The 17,156-nt window shown below is 36.2% G+C and overlaps 1 protein-coding gene across 3 annotated transcripts in view; it reads right to left on the bottom strand.

Moving 5' to 3' along the window:
- FER (FER tyrosine kinase) overlaps positions 1 to 16,904 on the bottom strand; it is a 140,159-nt gene extending 123,255 nt beyond the window's left edge. For all 3 annotated transcript variants that reach the window (XM_039380640.1, XM_039380647.1, XM_039380652.1), the window contains exons 1-4: positions 16,776 to 16,904; positions 13,220 to 13,478; positions 9,389 to 9,562; positions 6,953 to 7,052 (exon numbers count right to left, since the gene is read on the bottom strand). In XM_039380640.1, the coding sequence (XP_039236574.1) occupies positions 6,953 to 7,052; positions 9,389 to 9,562; positions 13,220 to 13,426 (481 nt within the window). In that variant the 5' untranslated portion in view covers positions 13,427 to 13,478; positions 16,776 to 16,904. The remainder of the gene's footprint in view (positions 1 to 6,952; positions 7,053 to 9,388; positions 9,563 to 13,219; positions 13,479 to 16,775) is intronic.
- Between the last annotated feature and the right edge of the window lie 252 nt (positions 16,905 to 17,156).

Here is a 17,156-nt window from a genome sequence, read left to right as displayed (position 1 = left end):
GCCAGGATATTGTTGGGATTATGGAGGCAGGACTGGAGCTTTGCAATGGACATTTACAGACTCCTGGGGAAAGACAGGCCAGGAAGACAAGGAGAGGGAGCTGCCCTTTACATGAGAGAGGAGTTGGAGTGAATGGAGCTCTGCCTGGGGATGGATGAGGGGTGACAGAAGTCTTATGGGTTAGGATTAAAGAGAGGACAACAAGATTCCATGAAAAGCTACGAAGCTCGGCTTCAGAGTTCTCGTAATTTTCTGTATTATAACCTTATTAGTGTACCATAGTATTTGATTTCAGAAAATTTTAAAATGAAAAAAAAGAAAGAGAGGAGAATCAGGGCTTTTGCCTGTTTCTTCTTCTTTGTTTTTTGTTTTTTTCAAAGGAAGCGACAATCCTCCTCGACAAAATATACAGATCTTCAGCATATAGTAATGTTTCAGACAGAAAAAACTTTTCTTTTTTGTTTGCTTTGCAATCTTTTATTTCTGTAACTACTAGCATTAAACTACAAAACTGTCAATGCACATAGTGATCTACACATTTTCCAATGTTTATGATTGCAGTTCTTCAAATAATTTCCCAGAACAGCATCTACCTTTCCATCTACATATTTCTCAGCACTTCCAATAACAGAAGTAATTCCTCAGTATTTTGCTGTCTCCACAAATTTGTTTATCAATAACAAACTTATGATACAGTCACTTCCTTATTTACTTCAACTTTGGAGACACGTATTTTCACAGAGCATTATTTAATTGTGCCTGGAAAAGAATACCGCATTACATTATTTGTTTACATTATGCTACTGAACACATTCTTTATACTTATGAATGAGATAGCCATGGCTTTCAAATAGGTCTTCTTTTAACAACACATTTTTTTAAAACAATAAAATACATTTACATTAAAGAATTGTAAAACTTGACTCAACTGATCCCACAGGCTGAAAGCAGAGCAAATACTAGTGGGACCCCAGCATGATCTTTCTCTTAAGTGAATTTTAGTAAGGACTAAGCACTTAAATTACAGTAAACAGTTTTAAAACCTCTATATGACAGAAAAAGGACTACCCTAATATATCAAGCCAATAAAACTATTTATATTCATGTTAACTGATTTCCAATACTGAAGATCATGTTACACAACTTACAATGAGTTCTTGAGAAAAAAAAATTTTGCTTCCTGCTTTTGGAGGAAACCCTTTAATTTCTCCATTTTTTTATAAAGCATTTCCTTATAGTTTGTTCAAGTTCCAGAAAGCCTGTTCCAGAGTTCAACCATCCTCTCAATAAAGAAATGTTTCCTAATGGCAAGTCTGAACTTCTCTTGGCCCAGCTTTGAGCCATTCCCATGTGTCCTGCCACTGGATCCTAGGGAAAAGAGATCAGAACCGCCCTCTCCACTTCTCAGGAAGCTGCAAAGAGCAATGAGGTCACCCTTCAGCCTCCTTTTCTCCAAGCCAGACAAATCAGAGGCCTCAGCCTCTCCTCACAGGACATGCCTTCCAGCCCCTCTATCAGCTTGGTTGCCCTCCTCTGGATACATTCAAAAACCCTCATGTCCTTCTTAAATAGTGGGGCCCAGAACTGCTCTCTGGTGCTCCAGGTGAGGCTCCATCAACACGAAATACAGTGGGATTATCCCTTCTGTTGACTGTCTGGCTGTGCTGTGGTTGATGCACCCCAGGATGGGGTTTGACCTCCTGCTGACTGGTGTAGAGCCTGCTGTCCACCAGCACCCCAGATGCCCTTCTGCAGGACTGCCCTCCAGGCAGATTTTCCCTTACTTAACAAATTAATGACTTCAAATAACAAATACTTTCCTAATGGGAAAAAAACTGTTCATGTGTTCTTAAAGAGTTCATATTTACAGAATACCAGATCTAAACTTCCAAGTTAAGAATTAGTTCAGCCAAGTTATCAGCTTAATGTTAGGATAAAAAAAAAACATAGCATAAAAATAGCAAAAATGAATGTGCAATCTTTTCAGTTGTTGTCAGATGTTTGAGCTACTAAGCACCTCTAGTATATTCTCTCAGAACTATGAATGCTGGTCTGTGAGAACTGAGGCGAGCACATCCTGCGGCTGCATGTCTATATTAAGTGGAAACAATGTGCCCAAGCTGGTCTCACACTCCATGAGAAGATCTCTTTGCACTCCCCAGGGTTTCCTGCTCTAGAAGCTTTATTTTACACAGAGAAAAACCGCCCTACCCCTTCCAAGTATCAGTAGCATATGAGTTGAAACATTTACAGTAGAGCATTAATTTGAAATCCATGCAGTCTGCTGACCTCTGTGAATAAGACAGACCAGTTTAGCCAGTTCAACCATTTTGTCTTAACAATGTAAGAGTTTCAGTCAAAACTAAGCTCAAAAAATATCCCCCAAGGAGTTTCCCTCATCGTAGAAACAGCTACAAGTGCTGAAAATGTAGCTGTATAATAACAATTTTATAGTTATCTCAGAATGAATGCACCAGCCACCTAATAAGTATTTTCTGGCCACTCGGCTATTACAAAGAATAGTAGGACAATAATTTGATTTAATGAAAGCTTTTTTAACAGCTCCCTTATTTATAATAGCTGTAGCTTATGCTGTTGTGCAACTTCAGTATGTACCACAGAAGCCACATCAATTCTGAAGTATTAAATCACAGGAGTTGCAGGGACCGAAAAATACTCTTCCAGCAGATGGAATGCTGTATAATGTGCTTGGTATACTGTTAATATTTCTGCTCTCCTCTAAATCACAGTGTTGTCAGGGAACACAAGCCTAGGGAAATCGTGTATAATATTTTGTATGCTGCTGTAGCAGCATAAAATGAAATTATGATATTAAATACACTAGAATCAATACATTTTTCTTTTACTATTTACTTCAGATCCATTATGAATCCATAAGAATGTTGCAACATAGTTTCTACATTCAATCAGTAATTAACTAGAAATAAGAATACAATAAACACCTGTAACAAATATATCTACATGAAAACTGTAATTTTTCCTAAAGATTATTTTGTATTAAAATTCAGTATGAACTTCCCAAATCTACCCTGGCTCTATACCAACTTGCAATATTAACTGCTATAGCAGCAACTGTTTCACATTTAAACATCTAACACCAAAATCAGCTACAAAAATAGATGCTAAGTTTTAAAAATTAATGCTTCCCAATTTTTTAAAAAGATGTAAGGAAAAGAGTAAATTACTGTTTATTATTTCATGTAATCATCATTTCCTTATTTATATAGCAGTAAGTAGTGTTTAATCAAAAAAAATCAAGGACAAAAACATCTAAAAGCCCTATAGACACACACTGAACTATACTTAATAGAGACGCACAATTCTGCAGAAACAAAAATAATTGTAAACAGCAAACTTAACTGGAAGCAGTTACTGATCCAATGAAACAAGATTCAAACTGTAATGGCATATCACACTTGATATTAGCAGTTTTCCTACAGTCTCCATTTTGTATTCTTAACACATTACTTATGAAACTATTCCAGAAGCCTTGTGACTTCTTTAGCCAAACAATGCCTTTTCCTTTTGGCACAAATTTTGGCTCGATGTGTTTTTCTGCAGCAGCAACATCAACATGCCACATTCTAATTACCTTGTTACTCAGCATCATCGATTAGCACAGCATCGTAAACTCAGACTTGTATACACTCTAAGAGTGTTATTTTGGATTGAACATTGTACAATGCTTACATAATTTTTTTTCCTCATTATCACAGACCCAAAAGATTTCACAAGGCTGTCCATTTTATTATAGAAAAACAATATAATAAGTTTTTACCTTATATTTCGCTCCAATGACCCCTGCATGCCCTATGACTCCAACATGGCCTAATGTCCCAATTCTGTAAAGGAACATGCTCTGTGCATTCCCCATACATATTTTGTGGGAGTTTTAAACAAAGCTTTCTAATCCAGAGGCTACTGTAATCAATTTGTCCATAGAGTCCCAAAAACTGAAGTATGCGTCATTAAAGAGGCACTGGACTAGTTCAACTTGCTGACTTTATCCCCTCTCAGCCTGTTTTCTCTTATCATACATGAAAAAACCATAAGAATGAACAACTGGGAAAAAAAAGTAAAACACTATCAACCAAATGAGTAACACCAACCAGACTGCCTGACACCTGGAGTTTCCATGCCTAAGAAAAACCAACCAGACTGCATTTGTGATTGCCACGGTACTCACTGGTCCAGAAAGGAGCAGCTACACATGACTAAATAGGGTAAGGGCTAGAATAAACAAGATGAATCAGTCACTTCTGATATGGAGACAGCATGCACTGGTGCCCACAACAAGGCAGTGCATTCCAGCCTAAAGTGCAGTGGCAGCCAAGGCTCAGTGGTGCACTCTTTGCAACACAACTGTCCCACTGCTTCCTTTGGTGCACAAGCAGAAGCAGCTCTAGCAGAGGGTTCCCTAGAGCATCTTCTGAGCCAGAATCTCAGACACTTTGATCTTTCTCCAGATCTCGAAAGCACAAAGTCTTCCATAATAAAGCTCCTGCATCCTTCGGAAAGCAGTTCCCTTTTCCTGACTAAAAAACTATCCAAAAATTCCCACCAGCTGCCTCACCCATTGTGTTAACACAAACAAAACCTGTAACCAACCAGTATCATTATTCAATCCTTAATACTTACTATTCTTTCCAACGGTTCTCTTATAAGGCCTTCATTAAAAAGTGAAAACACCTGTAACCCTGCTTTAGGGTGTCAACACATTAATTCAAAGTGATTGTTCACACAGCTGGTGGAAAGTATAACTCAGAGAAATTCAAGTTCACCTGAGAATATTTTCTGACTGCAGAAAATCATAACATTACTTTCCACTGAATAAACTTTGCCAGTCTTTACCCTTTTCAGTTAATATCCTCTGCCATGTATATTTAGCCCAGAATTCTACATCACTTTTAAAAATTCAGCTAGAAAACAGGGAAGCAATTCTCTTCACAAGGTGAAAAACCACTTGTACCTCTTTCACTAGCAACTCTAGTAAACTCATCCTCTCACTAGAAAATGGCTTCGCTATTCCAAAACAAACTGGAAAAAAGTCACTAAATTTCAAAATCACTAAACTTGCAAAATAGAGACACTTCTCAGTCATTACTACGTGTGACTTTCATTCTTCTCCTGTGCACCGGCTCGTACAGGTGCTGCATGAATTTGCAGGTAATTCAGCATGCACAACTCCAGGGGTAAAGGTAAAGCTATATGTCCTAAGGAGTAGTTGTCCCCATCAGCTACAGAGAGGCAAGGCCAGTCACTGCCTTGGAGAGTTGGTTTTCCAGAGGAACAGACTCTCTTGAGAACAGCATTTTACACAAATGGACCTGGACTGGTTATTTTAACACAATTTTTGCAAGAGCTGGTGACCAGAGACTTTAATTTTTTTTTGTTTAACAAAGTGTTTTTCAGCTTATTTCCAATACTTGGTTATGCCCTCCCACTGTTCTGGTAAGCATTTTTCCTTCCATTGTTTCCAGTAATTCTTGAAATCCTGAAAAATTGAACCAGTTTGTATATTAACAAAGGTAGTATTTCTTAATAGCACATAATTCGAATAAGCACTCCTTACTGAATAAAGAATAGCCTGGAATAATGAAGCATTAAATTTTAGGACTTCCTTAACTTTTCACTTCACAAAACAGTCTGACAACATAAGAGCTCAGAAACGCTATGAAAATACCAGAACTTAAAAAAAAAATTCCAGCAGCTCAGCTAACCTGCAGCTGATACACAAAGTGTAGTAGCTCATCAACTACATAAGTATTTGTAAACAGGAACACGGCCTGGAATTTAACAGGAGAGAAGCAATTCTGCAACTTTTGGGAGAAAAACCTGCAATATATTTAAGGACGTCAGTGTTTGTCAAAACAGATTTACACTTAAGATTTTAGGGGAAGTGAAATTAGGTACGGATTATAATAAGACAAACACTAAATGGAAACCTGATAGACAAGGTCAAACAAAACCACAGGACATGTCTTAAAAATAGTTTATGTTTGCTGTCTATCTAAAGAAACATTAATTCAGTTAATCAAAACCACATCAAAATATCACAGCTGCTGATAGCCAAAACACTCTTTTATTTCAGTGGGAAAGTCTGGTGCCTCAGGAATGGAGAATGGCCAGACTTTTAATAGGAAGACAAAATAAGACAGGATAAAAATAACATACTAATATCAGTGCACTCTATTAAATTTTCCATTTTACTTACTATATATCCCCATGTTAAGTAGTTACCTGGGGATAAACCAAGCAACAAAATTAAAGTTACATGTAGAAGACAGGGAACTGGATGAAATGAACAGTTGAATATGCATTTACATCTTTAAGTGAATATGAATATCAGTAAAAGAAAAGAAAAGGCAGCTGAACAGTGCTTAAAATAACTTCTCTTATCCCCTGCTGTTCTGTCATTACATTCACATATCAGCTACCACTCCAAATTTTAGACAAATTTGGAAAGAAAGAGTCTTTCTCTCCACAGTGATAGTTACTATAATTACACTACAACAAACCAAGGACATTAACTGTTATTTAGGCAGTCATACAAAAACTTAAAGATGGATCTTGGAAATATACTGCCATTTAATTAATTTTCACTAAAGAAAAAAATATCTTAGAAGGACACATAATATTTCAATACATAATGGAACAAAGGCCCTCCTTTATCTAATTATTCAAGCACAATTCAACAGGAACCAAAGTCCATGCAGATTGGACACATCATTCCCTAAAAAAAAAATCTCAGTGTGCAAATGACTTATTTTCCTCTTTTACATGAGGCTGGCAAAGGTCTGATCTGTTATACTCACAAGAACTGACTGTAATCAAGTTACTCAAAATAAAAAAACAACCCTGTTACATTGTACGAGTTTTAGCAGGTTCGAAAAAGGTACTAATAAATAGACAAAATTAACTCAAGTCATACCTTTAGCCACAGCTTCTTTATACTTTTCTTTGGCAGAATTTACTTCTTTTATTAGTTGTCTATAGCTAGATTTTAGTTTCTCTAGTTCTGTCTTTGTGACCTTTAAGAAAACAGAAATATAAAAAGCATTAAAAATACTCATTCTTAACATACAAAATAACTCTTAACATTAGTGAAGGAGAATTAACAAGATTCATTATCCAAAATGAGGATGCTACCACTTTCCATTGGCTTGACATAATACTAATAGGATATTACATGGTGCAATTACACGGTGCAAGTTACATGTTGCAAATTACACAGTGAAAAATCAAAATCACTAAATGCATGGAATTAAATAAGAGGCCTGAAACAGAGATCCCCATCCACATCAGAGTAATTCAAAATATGTTTAGGAAACCCAGCTAATCATAAACAGTATTCCAGTTCAATTACAAGAGAATAAAACATCAAAAAGATGCTTAACAAATCATAGTACATTAACAGGTCCTATGCATAGGAAGGATACCCTTTAGTACCTAAAAAAAAAGAGCAAAATAGAAGAATTTTTAGATATTACACTTCATACCAAAAGACTAAGGAACAGCAACTACTCACGAACCACTCTATCAATTGTAAAACTTAAATCCTTAAAAAGGAAAACCAAAAGAAGGATACAAGTCCTATTACATTTGTGTAAAAGACACAGTATTTTACTGTCCTTAAGAATTTTCCCAAAAGGATTCCTCATTGTAGAGATGTCTAGAACAAGAAAGGATCACACATACGATTTTCACCTAACCACTTTTTTCTGCCAGCATATCCTAAACATAGGAACTACACAGACACTGATGTTTACACAGTTTGGATACTGTCCTGGGAAACAACAGGTATTTTACCTCTGTGCATAACAAAAGTAAAAATAGTACCACAGAATGTGTGAAGTATTTTGCATTTCAGGGAATCATTCTGTAAGTGCTCAAGGTACACAAAACCTTTGAATAAACAATGTCAGCTAACAATGGGAGAACATATCATATCTAACCAGAATGCTATTCAAATGTTTCTTGGGAAAATCAGGGAAGGAAAAATAAAACCAAACCCAAAAAAACTCAAACCAAAAAAACAACACAAGCTTATTAATCAGGATCGAAAATATTTTCATGGCTATGCAGCCTAGAAATAAACAGAGTCAATATGGTTTGTAAATAAACATTTAGTGAGTGCTCAATATGCACTATATTGTCTGGAAAAGCCTTACTTAAAAGACAGTTTTTTTAGAGACTTTATTAATTTAACCTATTAACAGAAGAAAAACCATTTTGTATAGTCTTTTTTAAAAGTATACCTGAGTTTCCAACAATCTTACTCCATTCAGCCTCTCTTTCTTATATTTCTTTTTCTATTTCTGCAATTCTCTATAACTTCTATTATTTCTAATGTGTTCTACCAGTTTTTCCCTCCTCTTCCATCCTGACTATTTTCAGATCCACCAATCCATAAGTAGCACCAAGGGATTATTTGGCTTGGAAACTTTATCAAATAATGGCAGCCTACTGACCGTGCATCAAAAGAGATGTAGTCCCCACAGTCACTACCTGGGGAAGATGTCAGAATTGCAGCATTTTATGGAAGTAGTCTTATTACAGAAAATATATTTAACTTAATATATGTTTAGTTTAAACACAGATTTAATTTCTTCTTATAAATGGCCCAAGAATCTTATACTCATCAGTCCATGTCAATTGTGCTGCATTACTCACGTTACATTTTAATTATGCCACTCCAAAGCCCAAATTCTCTGGGAAGAAAGAAGAAACAGTGCTTTTCCTTCTCTCTGCAGACCTTTCACACTATCAATCTGATTTTTGACATTTGCAGCTAAACTTCCCCCAGAGCATCTGAATGAAACTGTGATTTCTGTCAGCTTTACTGTGTAGATACAGTGCTTTCAACATAAGCAGAACAACTGACAAGCCATGGAAAAGGCCCTGAAGAGCTTCATCAGCAGCCTCGATGTTTGGCTTATACTTGATTTATAGTTTAGAATACGGACTAGAATCCTGTCACCACCCAAAATAGTCTGGACTGTAAAGAGCACTCATTAACCAAAGTTTACAGTGCCCTGGTTCCAGGAATGTCAAGAGTGGAATGAGAAAAAGAGGAGAGATGGAATAGAGAAGCATCATGCAGAATAATTCTCTACTGGAACAAGAGCATTTCCAGTGCTATCTGTCCACAGAAATTTATACAGAAGAAATCTCTGCCTTGTCAGCAGGCAGGAGAAAAAAAAAGTAGGGAAATTATTAAAATTTAAACCAAGCATTCTACATATCACACATTACTACTTTTACCATAGCACAAACAAAACCAAAAAAACCTAAAAAAATCCACTCTCAATTTATCACTTTTTAAACATACATAAATCATTTTATAAAGCACAGCTGAATAAAATACCTTGTACATCTCTGCTTCAATTTGTTGGTGAACACCCACGAAACTCTTCTTAACTTGCTGCTTATCTTTGATCATCATTGTAAGCCTATGCAAAGGCCCAGAATTAAGATCCTCTGCATGCGTCTTCATTATTTTGCTCAGCTGTTCTGTTTGTTGTACCACGAGCAGCCAAGACTATTAAAAAAAGCCAGAACACAAAAGCATTTACTTATTTCAGCTTACAATTAATCAAACAATTAACATGAACTGTGGGAAAAGATATATCAATTTTTAAAACAATTTGGAAAAAAAATCTTAAACTTATCCAAATGGATTTGAGATCCTCCTGCAAAATCATGCCTCAAACTTACTCATAAAATCATAAAAAAGCAGCAGGGACAAAAATACAATACTGTATGTTTACCCTTCAGTTTTAGTACTTCTGAACACCAAAGAAAGCATTACAGCCTTTTTCTTTAAATACATTCCTGACACCCCTGACAACCATGTTCCCGTGTTCTTTGTTCTCCTGTTTCCCAGCCACAGTTACTCTGCCCAAGCTGACTTCTCTGCCCTTGTCCAAATACCTCACAGTAATATGTGTTTGAGTGGTCAGGGTTTAAGAGGATACCATCATGTCAGCTGCTTCTTGAAGCTGACAGCATCAGTCAGGCTGCCAATGCCACATACAAGGTGCTAAACAGACAAAATACTCATCTGTTACAGTGACCCAACATCTTTCTGTACCCTTACTTGGACTGGACTCTCTGTCAGTCAGTTTTCAGGCCAGAGTAATGTGTTGTATGTGACTGAATATAGATACACATCTACAGATAACACAAACATGAAATTAAAACTTCAGTTCAAACAAAAGCCTAATATACTAGTTTTACTAGCATTTATCTTACCTCTTGCTGAAACAGAAATCAACCTTAGATCAAAACCTTGGAAAATTAATTTGTTTCCTTACATCCCATATAAAAAGATATATACATAATATTTCCATCTCCATATGAAAATACTGCAACGCAAACTGGATTCCGGAGAACTAAACAAAAGACAACTAACTCCCTTTTATATTGAACCATCTTTAACATTTCCTTTAGCTTGTAAATATCTCACAGACTGGCACAGAGCTCTCTAGACTGTGGTGTTGTAAAACATCACAGCCTAAAGCTTCCCAGTTACGGCTGAAAACCATTTCACCTCTCCATTACAGAACACTTTCCAAATGACAGAGGAGCCACACTGCAAAGCTGCAGAGGAAAAAAACATAACTGAACACCTGTCTGAGAGGACTCGGCCTTGTAGTTATAGAAGAGATCACAAAAGTGCTCTCAGAGGTGAAAATGTAGTCAGAGTCCTCCATTTTCTTTAAGGTTGATTTATTACTGATGAGACATGTACTGTTTTAATCCACCCTGAAAAATCACAGTAAAAGCATATCTTAACAGTACTCAGCTTACAATTCACCAAATGAGCCTTAGTAAGTCAGAAACATAGCAAAAACTTCCCTTTCCATTAAAAACTTTCCTGTTCTTTACATCCCTCTTTCCATCAGGAAAAGATGAAACCAATGTTTCCAGGAGAAAATATCAGTTAAGCCAGATTTCTGTGCTTTGTATGATTATATTTTACTATTTTAAACTGGGAAAAGTAAAAATGAAAATGCTTCAAAAATTGAGATTTTTATGGGACAGAAAAGCAGCTGGGTGGGGCAGCAGAAAAGGTAAAGCATTTCCTTCCACAAAAAATAACCACAATCCATCAAATGCAATAAAACACAACATTGTTTGGTTTAACAGTATTTTTTAGACATATACACACACAAAAGAGCTGTTGGGACAGCTTGGTATTTGGTTTTGATGCCACATAATACTAAAACTTTAATATACAGGTATTTTACATCTTAGGAGATATAAGCTACTAGATTTATGTCCCATCATGTTTGTATCATACTTTTATTCTGTAAAATGTCAGGAAGAGAGAAAAAGGATCCTGAACTAGTAAAACAAATTAAATTAGAATGGGATGAGTAAATTAATCAATAATTCAGACATTTTAACTGACGAAGCCAGTAAGACAATGTGTCACTACACAAGTTTAAAATTTGAGGTGTCAGTGAAATTTTAAGGCAAGTCTATACAGAAGATCTGTCAGTAGTATATGAATAATTTTGCTGTTATATAGAGATGTAGAAAGTGAAAATGGCATCTCCTTAAGAGACAAAAAAAAAAAAAAGAAAAAGAAAAAAGGAAGAAAAATAATGCTGAACAACTTGAGTGCCTATGTCCAAAACAAAGTTTCAAAATGTTGCACACAGGCCTCTTTTCAAGCCAAAAAGAACATGTCTAAAGTGAGACCTTCAGCTTTTCTAAAGTTATTTGCTCATAGGAAGTGTCCATGTCACTAACATGAATCATCCTAGACTGAGCTAGCTACATGAAGGCTAAGGGTTGTTTACACCTTATAATGCTAATTACTCTGATGACAATTCTCCTTTACTCTTCCAGCCCTCATCTGCTATGTTTCATTGCCTAAAAGAATTGCAAGACAGTTTGGGCAGCACTAATGGCGCTAAGAGCAATTCTACTGGGGCAGCAATAGCAAGATGAGTCATATCACCAACAATTCTATATAAAACTTTGGGATCTAACAGGAGAAAGCTTGAAGGAAATACATGACATCTGCCAATCTCAGGCTAATGAAAATGCTTTAATATTTATTTACTGAAATCATCACAACTTCAATAGCAATATCTATAACAAACCCTGTGTAAGAAACATAACTGGGTAACAAGCATTTCAGATATACCACCAAAACACAGAGACAAGGGAAAAAACGCAGTATTTCAACTGACAAGGCAAGAAGTATTGTGGGAGAGGGAGGCAACAACAGAATGTTACAGATAAACACTGTGCAGTGCTACTTTTGGGGCAGCTGAAGCAGCCCAGCTATATCAGCACAGCTTTCAACTCACACACTCTGTCACTTTAATCCAGTATAAATCATCCTGCTGCACAAGGAGCAGTCCTGTTCCTCATGCTACGCCAGTGCCAGTATTCAAGCAGCCGCCCCATAAGCCCACTACATAAAAACAGTTTTGTCTAAAATTTAACTTGACTCAAAAAGGGTGTTTTCCTGCAGAAAGATCAGGATTCACGCCAGGCTGAAGGGACTGTGTAACCACTGCTACAGCACAAGGGCCAAGAATTGTGTAAACCATTAAAACAGAATAGTTTTTTCTCTTGTCAGGAGGGAAGGAAGTGTGCTTCATCAGTATGCTTACTGGACTTACTCTAAATCTGAAAATTAGTAACTTGAAGGAGCCTTACTTTCATAAAAAGTCAATGCAGTTATTTCAAATTGGATACAAAATAACTTCACAATTATGAGAAACATCCTGAATTAATGTTTTGTTTTCACAACACATGCTGCAGTGTGCATAACAGTTGGAATGCTAGGCTTTGACTTGGTTTCCTGGTATTTTTCTATTTCTGTCACAAATTCTATATAACGTAAACAATAGTTCCTATTTAACTGTCTTGAAAGAAAAGCTTACTATAGCATACTCGATTTTCAAAACACTTAACAAAGTAGCAGGCTCAAGGCAGGTATGTAAAATACTGAATTTCAAAAATCAGGATTGATTCTAGTTCAGTTATTATTTTCGAACCAAGACTAGAGCTCAGTTTCTGCATATTCCACTGAGGAACAAAAAGTTGCCCATTTAAAATGGTTTGGCAACACTAGCTCTCAAGAACCTGAATGAACAGGAACCCAAATGAAACCAAAACAAACAGCACTTTTATTTCCAAGGATATTTCCAAATTCAAAATACTTCAGACTTACCTTAGACACATTGCTGATATAATCCAATTGACAGGTGCTCTCTTTATCTACTTGATTGCAAAGATTCTGTAAAGTGGAGGCATATTCCTTGTCACTTTTTACTCTCATTACCATAAATTTCTTCACCGTTTCCAGCAGTCGCAGTTCCCAGTCTTGAAGTTTTAATAAAGCATCATGAGAATACTTCAGATCACCTCCAAACCCCATTTTTTAAGGCACAATATACCACACAGGGGAAAATACAGGCTCTTCACCACATCTGAAAGGAGAAGGAGATTGATAAGACAATTTTCAAAAGAAAAACATCTAGTGAGACAAAGAGCAAGTATTAATGTCTAAACCCTGAAATAACTTAATCACGAGATTAACCACATACATATACCTCCTCAATATAAGCTGAATGGAGGGTCAGAGCACTGTTTCAAATCAACCCATCTATGACTGGAAGAGATTTCAGGCTTAGAACTGTTCTCCAGTTTCCATTTCTGCAAAAACATACCTTCCTAATTTAAACTACAGTAAAAGGGAAAATACAACAGCATCTAAGACAGATACTAAAGACTAATCCACATATTTAATCAAATAAGCATAGCTGAGAGTATCTCCAGACAAGAGCTGCCAACTGCACTTTTCCACTCCTGGTGACCAGAAATAGTTTTTTCCCGTGTTTACTATCCTAAGAGCACAGAAAAGTCCAAATAAAACACCAGCTCTCGGGCATTGCATCTGTGGGAAATGGATAACTAGGTAGAAGCTATTTTTCTCCTAAACCCTGTGTCAGCAGACCATTAAACTTGCAAATTCAACCTCCCAAAAATCAGAAAATATCCCAAATCAGGTTTCCCACACAACTGTAGATCCCCTAGGTCAGAGTTCTTAAGTTCACACAATTTTCTCCTAAGTCAGTCCAGTCTTCTTCTATCTAAGTGACAAAATTGATAAACAGATAATATATACTGCCTTATGAAATACTGTAGCATAACCGGAGGTCAAAGACACTTGTTAGAGGTGGCTCTGGAACACCTGCATCTGGTGCTGATAAACATGCAGCCACACCATGGAAGACCTGAAACCAGACATATGAGTAATTTCCACACTGCAACTCTACCTCTGGACTGCAGTGCAACCATAATCTGTGTACTGCTTATTCACTAATTCCTGCACTCCAGCAATGTCTTGGGTCTTTTGAACAGAGAAGTACTACTTAAACTAGAAGAGTGTTTTGCACTAACATACATTAACAGATTTATCTTCCTAACAGCTCATTGAAGGAAGTAGGACTAATATTCTTATTTTACACCAAAAGCTGAGACATGTAAACTAATATCAACACTGTAGCAGCTAATACTGGTATGTACAAGGCTTAGACAGACTTTTCAGAGTGCCTAGCATTTTCAGAGTATATCAGGTATTCAGAAAAAATAAAGATGTTTCTGGCTTCAGTTATCACACAAAATTTCAGGAGATTTTGCAAATCAGAACCTTGAGCAACATTAAAATGCTCACAATGAACATGAAAGACAAAGATTCCCAAAGAGATTTTGCAACCAGACTACTGGCAAAATTGAATAGTACAGCAAAATCTGAACCCAGAAAAGATTTAATGTGGAACTGGTTTGAGACACAAACATACCTTCTACTCTAATCCCAAAAAGATGAAAATACAGTGTGAAATATATTCTGGGGAAAAAAAATCTTTCTCAAAAAAACATGGGAGAATATTTTCATCTTAGAGGAAATAACAGAGATGGCATCACATTTTAAAGAATCTGGATGGAGAAGTCATAACCACAAACATGATATGCTAAATTCATACAGAAAAAAAACCTTCAGGAACTGCTTACTCTTCCTAGGGAAGAGACCTCTTCCACATTTGGTAGACACCCCTGAGGTTATCTCTTTTTCCATACGTGACCTGACATGCCAGTCAAATCTCAAACTGAATTCTAGCATGTTTTGTAAAAGCAATAAAATCCCAGTAGCATCAAACAAGACAAATGAATTCATTTTTCTTGTTTTGAAATGTAAGAGATATATAGACTTATATTGCTAAAAAAAAATTACTGGGCATGTAAATTAGTCAAAAAACAACTGGTAAGCTTAAGAGTTAAAATATGTCTCACAGTCAATTCCAAGAAAGACTTACTTTCTTTATAGAGTCACTCTCAAAAAAATGAACTAATCACTCACAGGAAGTAAATATTCAATACACATTTAATTACATACTGTGAATGAGCAACCAGATCTCAAACAGTTCTAAATTTAAGGAGAGTTACTGAAGACAGTTTACAACTTGTCTCAATCATCACCACAGCATGCAGTCAAGATTCCACACAAAGCAATGTTGTGAGAAACTTCAATGACATTCACATAATCTTTCAATATTGCAACACTCCCCTCAGCAAACAAAGCCAATATTCCAGTGCTAATAGTCTTCCTGGAATCCAGCAGCAACTCCGAAGAAAGTAGGTTTCATAGCAAATCAACATTTAATTTAAAGATTGCAATCTGTCTGTGACACATGAGAGTGGCCACTCTGGGTCAGATCAAAGGTCCTGTATCTCTGACACTGAAATCAAATAATCAGGGAAAAACACAACACATACAAAGCAATATTCTCATAGGATGCTATCCTGCCCTTATAACAGCTGGTGCCTTCTGTTACACATTGCTATCAGCTATATCCAAGATGCTAATCTTAAAATAATGATGGATCCACATGCATCAGTTGGAACTCGTGGTTTCACAGTATCAGTAACAAGGCAGGCAACTAACAAACCACAAACCTAGAAAGCACACCTGGCCCCCACTTAAATTCAGAACAGGAATGCACAATGGAGACCAGGCTTCACCAATAAGGAGGAACATGGAACAAGAACAGCATCACACTCACTCTTGATATGCTGTCAACTCCCTTGATCCTAAATCTGCATAGCCTTCAAATCATACAGAGTATAGAATGCCTTATATTTTGCAAACACTATCTGTAAACATTAAGAATATTTGAAAATCAGAAAAGAAAGACGATTTGGATTCAGGACACAAATTCTCAAATTCAAGGCTTGTGTACTGATTCAAAAGCAATTTTATAATAGGTTATGAATTTGTTAGACAGTCCATCTCAATTTCTGAATGTGAGGCTTATAGTAGCTATGTTCCACTAAAATAATGAAATAAATCATTCTTAGCTCTCCATCCACACCTTAAATAAAAATTAGAGACTCTCAAACATTTGACATTTTTGTTAAGGTAGGATCTATTCCTGGAATGTGCAAGACCACGAAACACAAAACACATGTTCTACCTACCATTTGTTTACACTAAGAACACATTCAGAAGATTATCTATGTATGCATTTGATATAAAACGTATGCAACATCAACTAGCAAAATTCTTGCTTCCACAGCGCTATTGCCAACAATAAACATCCAAAGTGGTAACATAAGTTAGCCCGTTTATTTCAAAACTGACTTTGGAATACTGGTCCACTCAAAACAAAACAGGCAGCTCATTTTCAGGAAGGCTTTTCTGCAAAGCATAACTTAAGCTCACATACCTTAAAAATTTTCCTCAAAAAATGTTCCTTTGTATAGTTTTCCTATGTCAGCAGCTAATTCCTCTGATTTTCACTTTCTGAAATATACTTCTCTTTTCTTTTCTGGGGACTCTGTGAAAGAAAAACATACCAAATGTTTTTATTATTATTTCAGCATTTTAAAAGGCATTGCAAAACTTAAACTTAGATTAAGTTGCTTTGCATTTTCAGATTATTACCATACATCAGATTTCTTTAAAAAAAGAGACAGAGTTCAAGAAAAAGAATAGCAGACTTCTCAAATGACTGCAAGTAGTAGTATGCTATCACTTCATACACACAATTTTGAGTGAAGATATAATTTTGTCTCTACACACATAAGAGAAGTTTGGGGTTTTTTTT

The sequence above is a fragment of the Pipra filicauda genome, unplaced genomic scaffold, assembly GCF_003945595.2.
Source record: "Pipra filicauda isolate LSUMZ 115617 unplaced genomic scaffold, ASM394559v2 scaffold108_size2327098_pilon, whole genome shotgun sequence".
NCBI classification, from domain to species: Eukaryota; Metazoa; Chordata; class Aves; order Passeriformes; family Pipridae; genus Pipra; species Pipra filicauda.
This window is presented reverse-complemented; position numbering and strand designations above follow the sequence as displayed.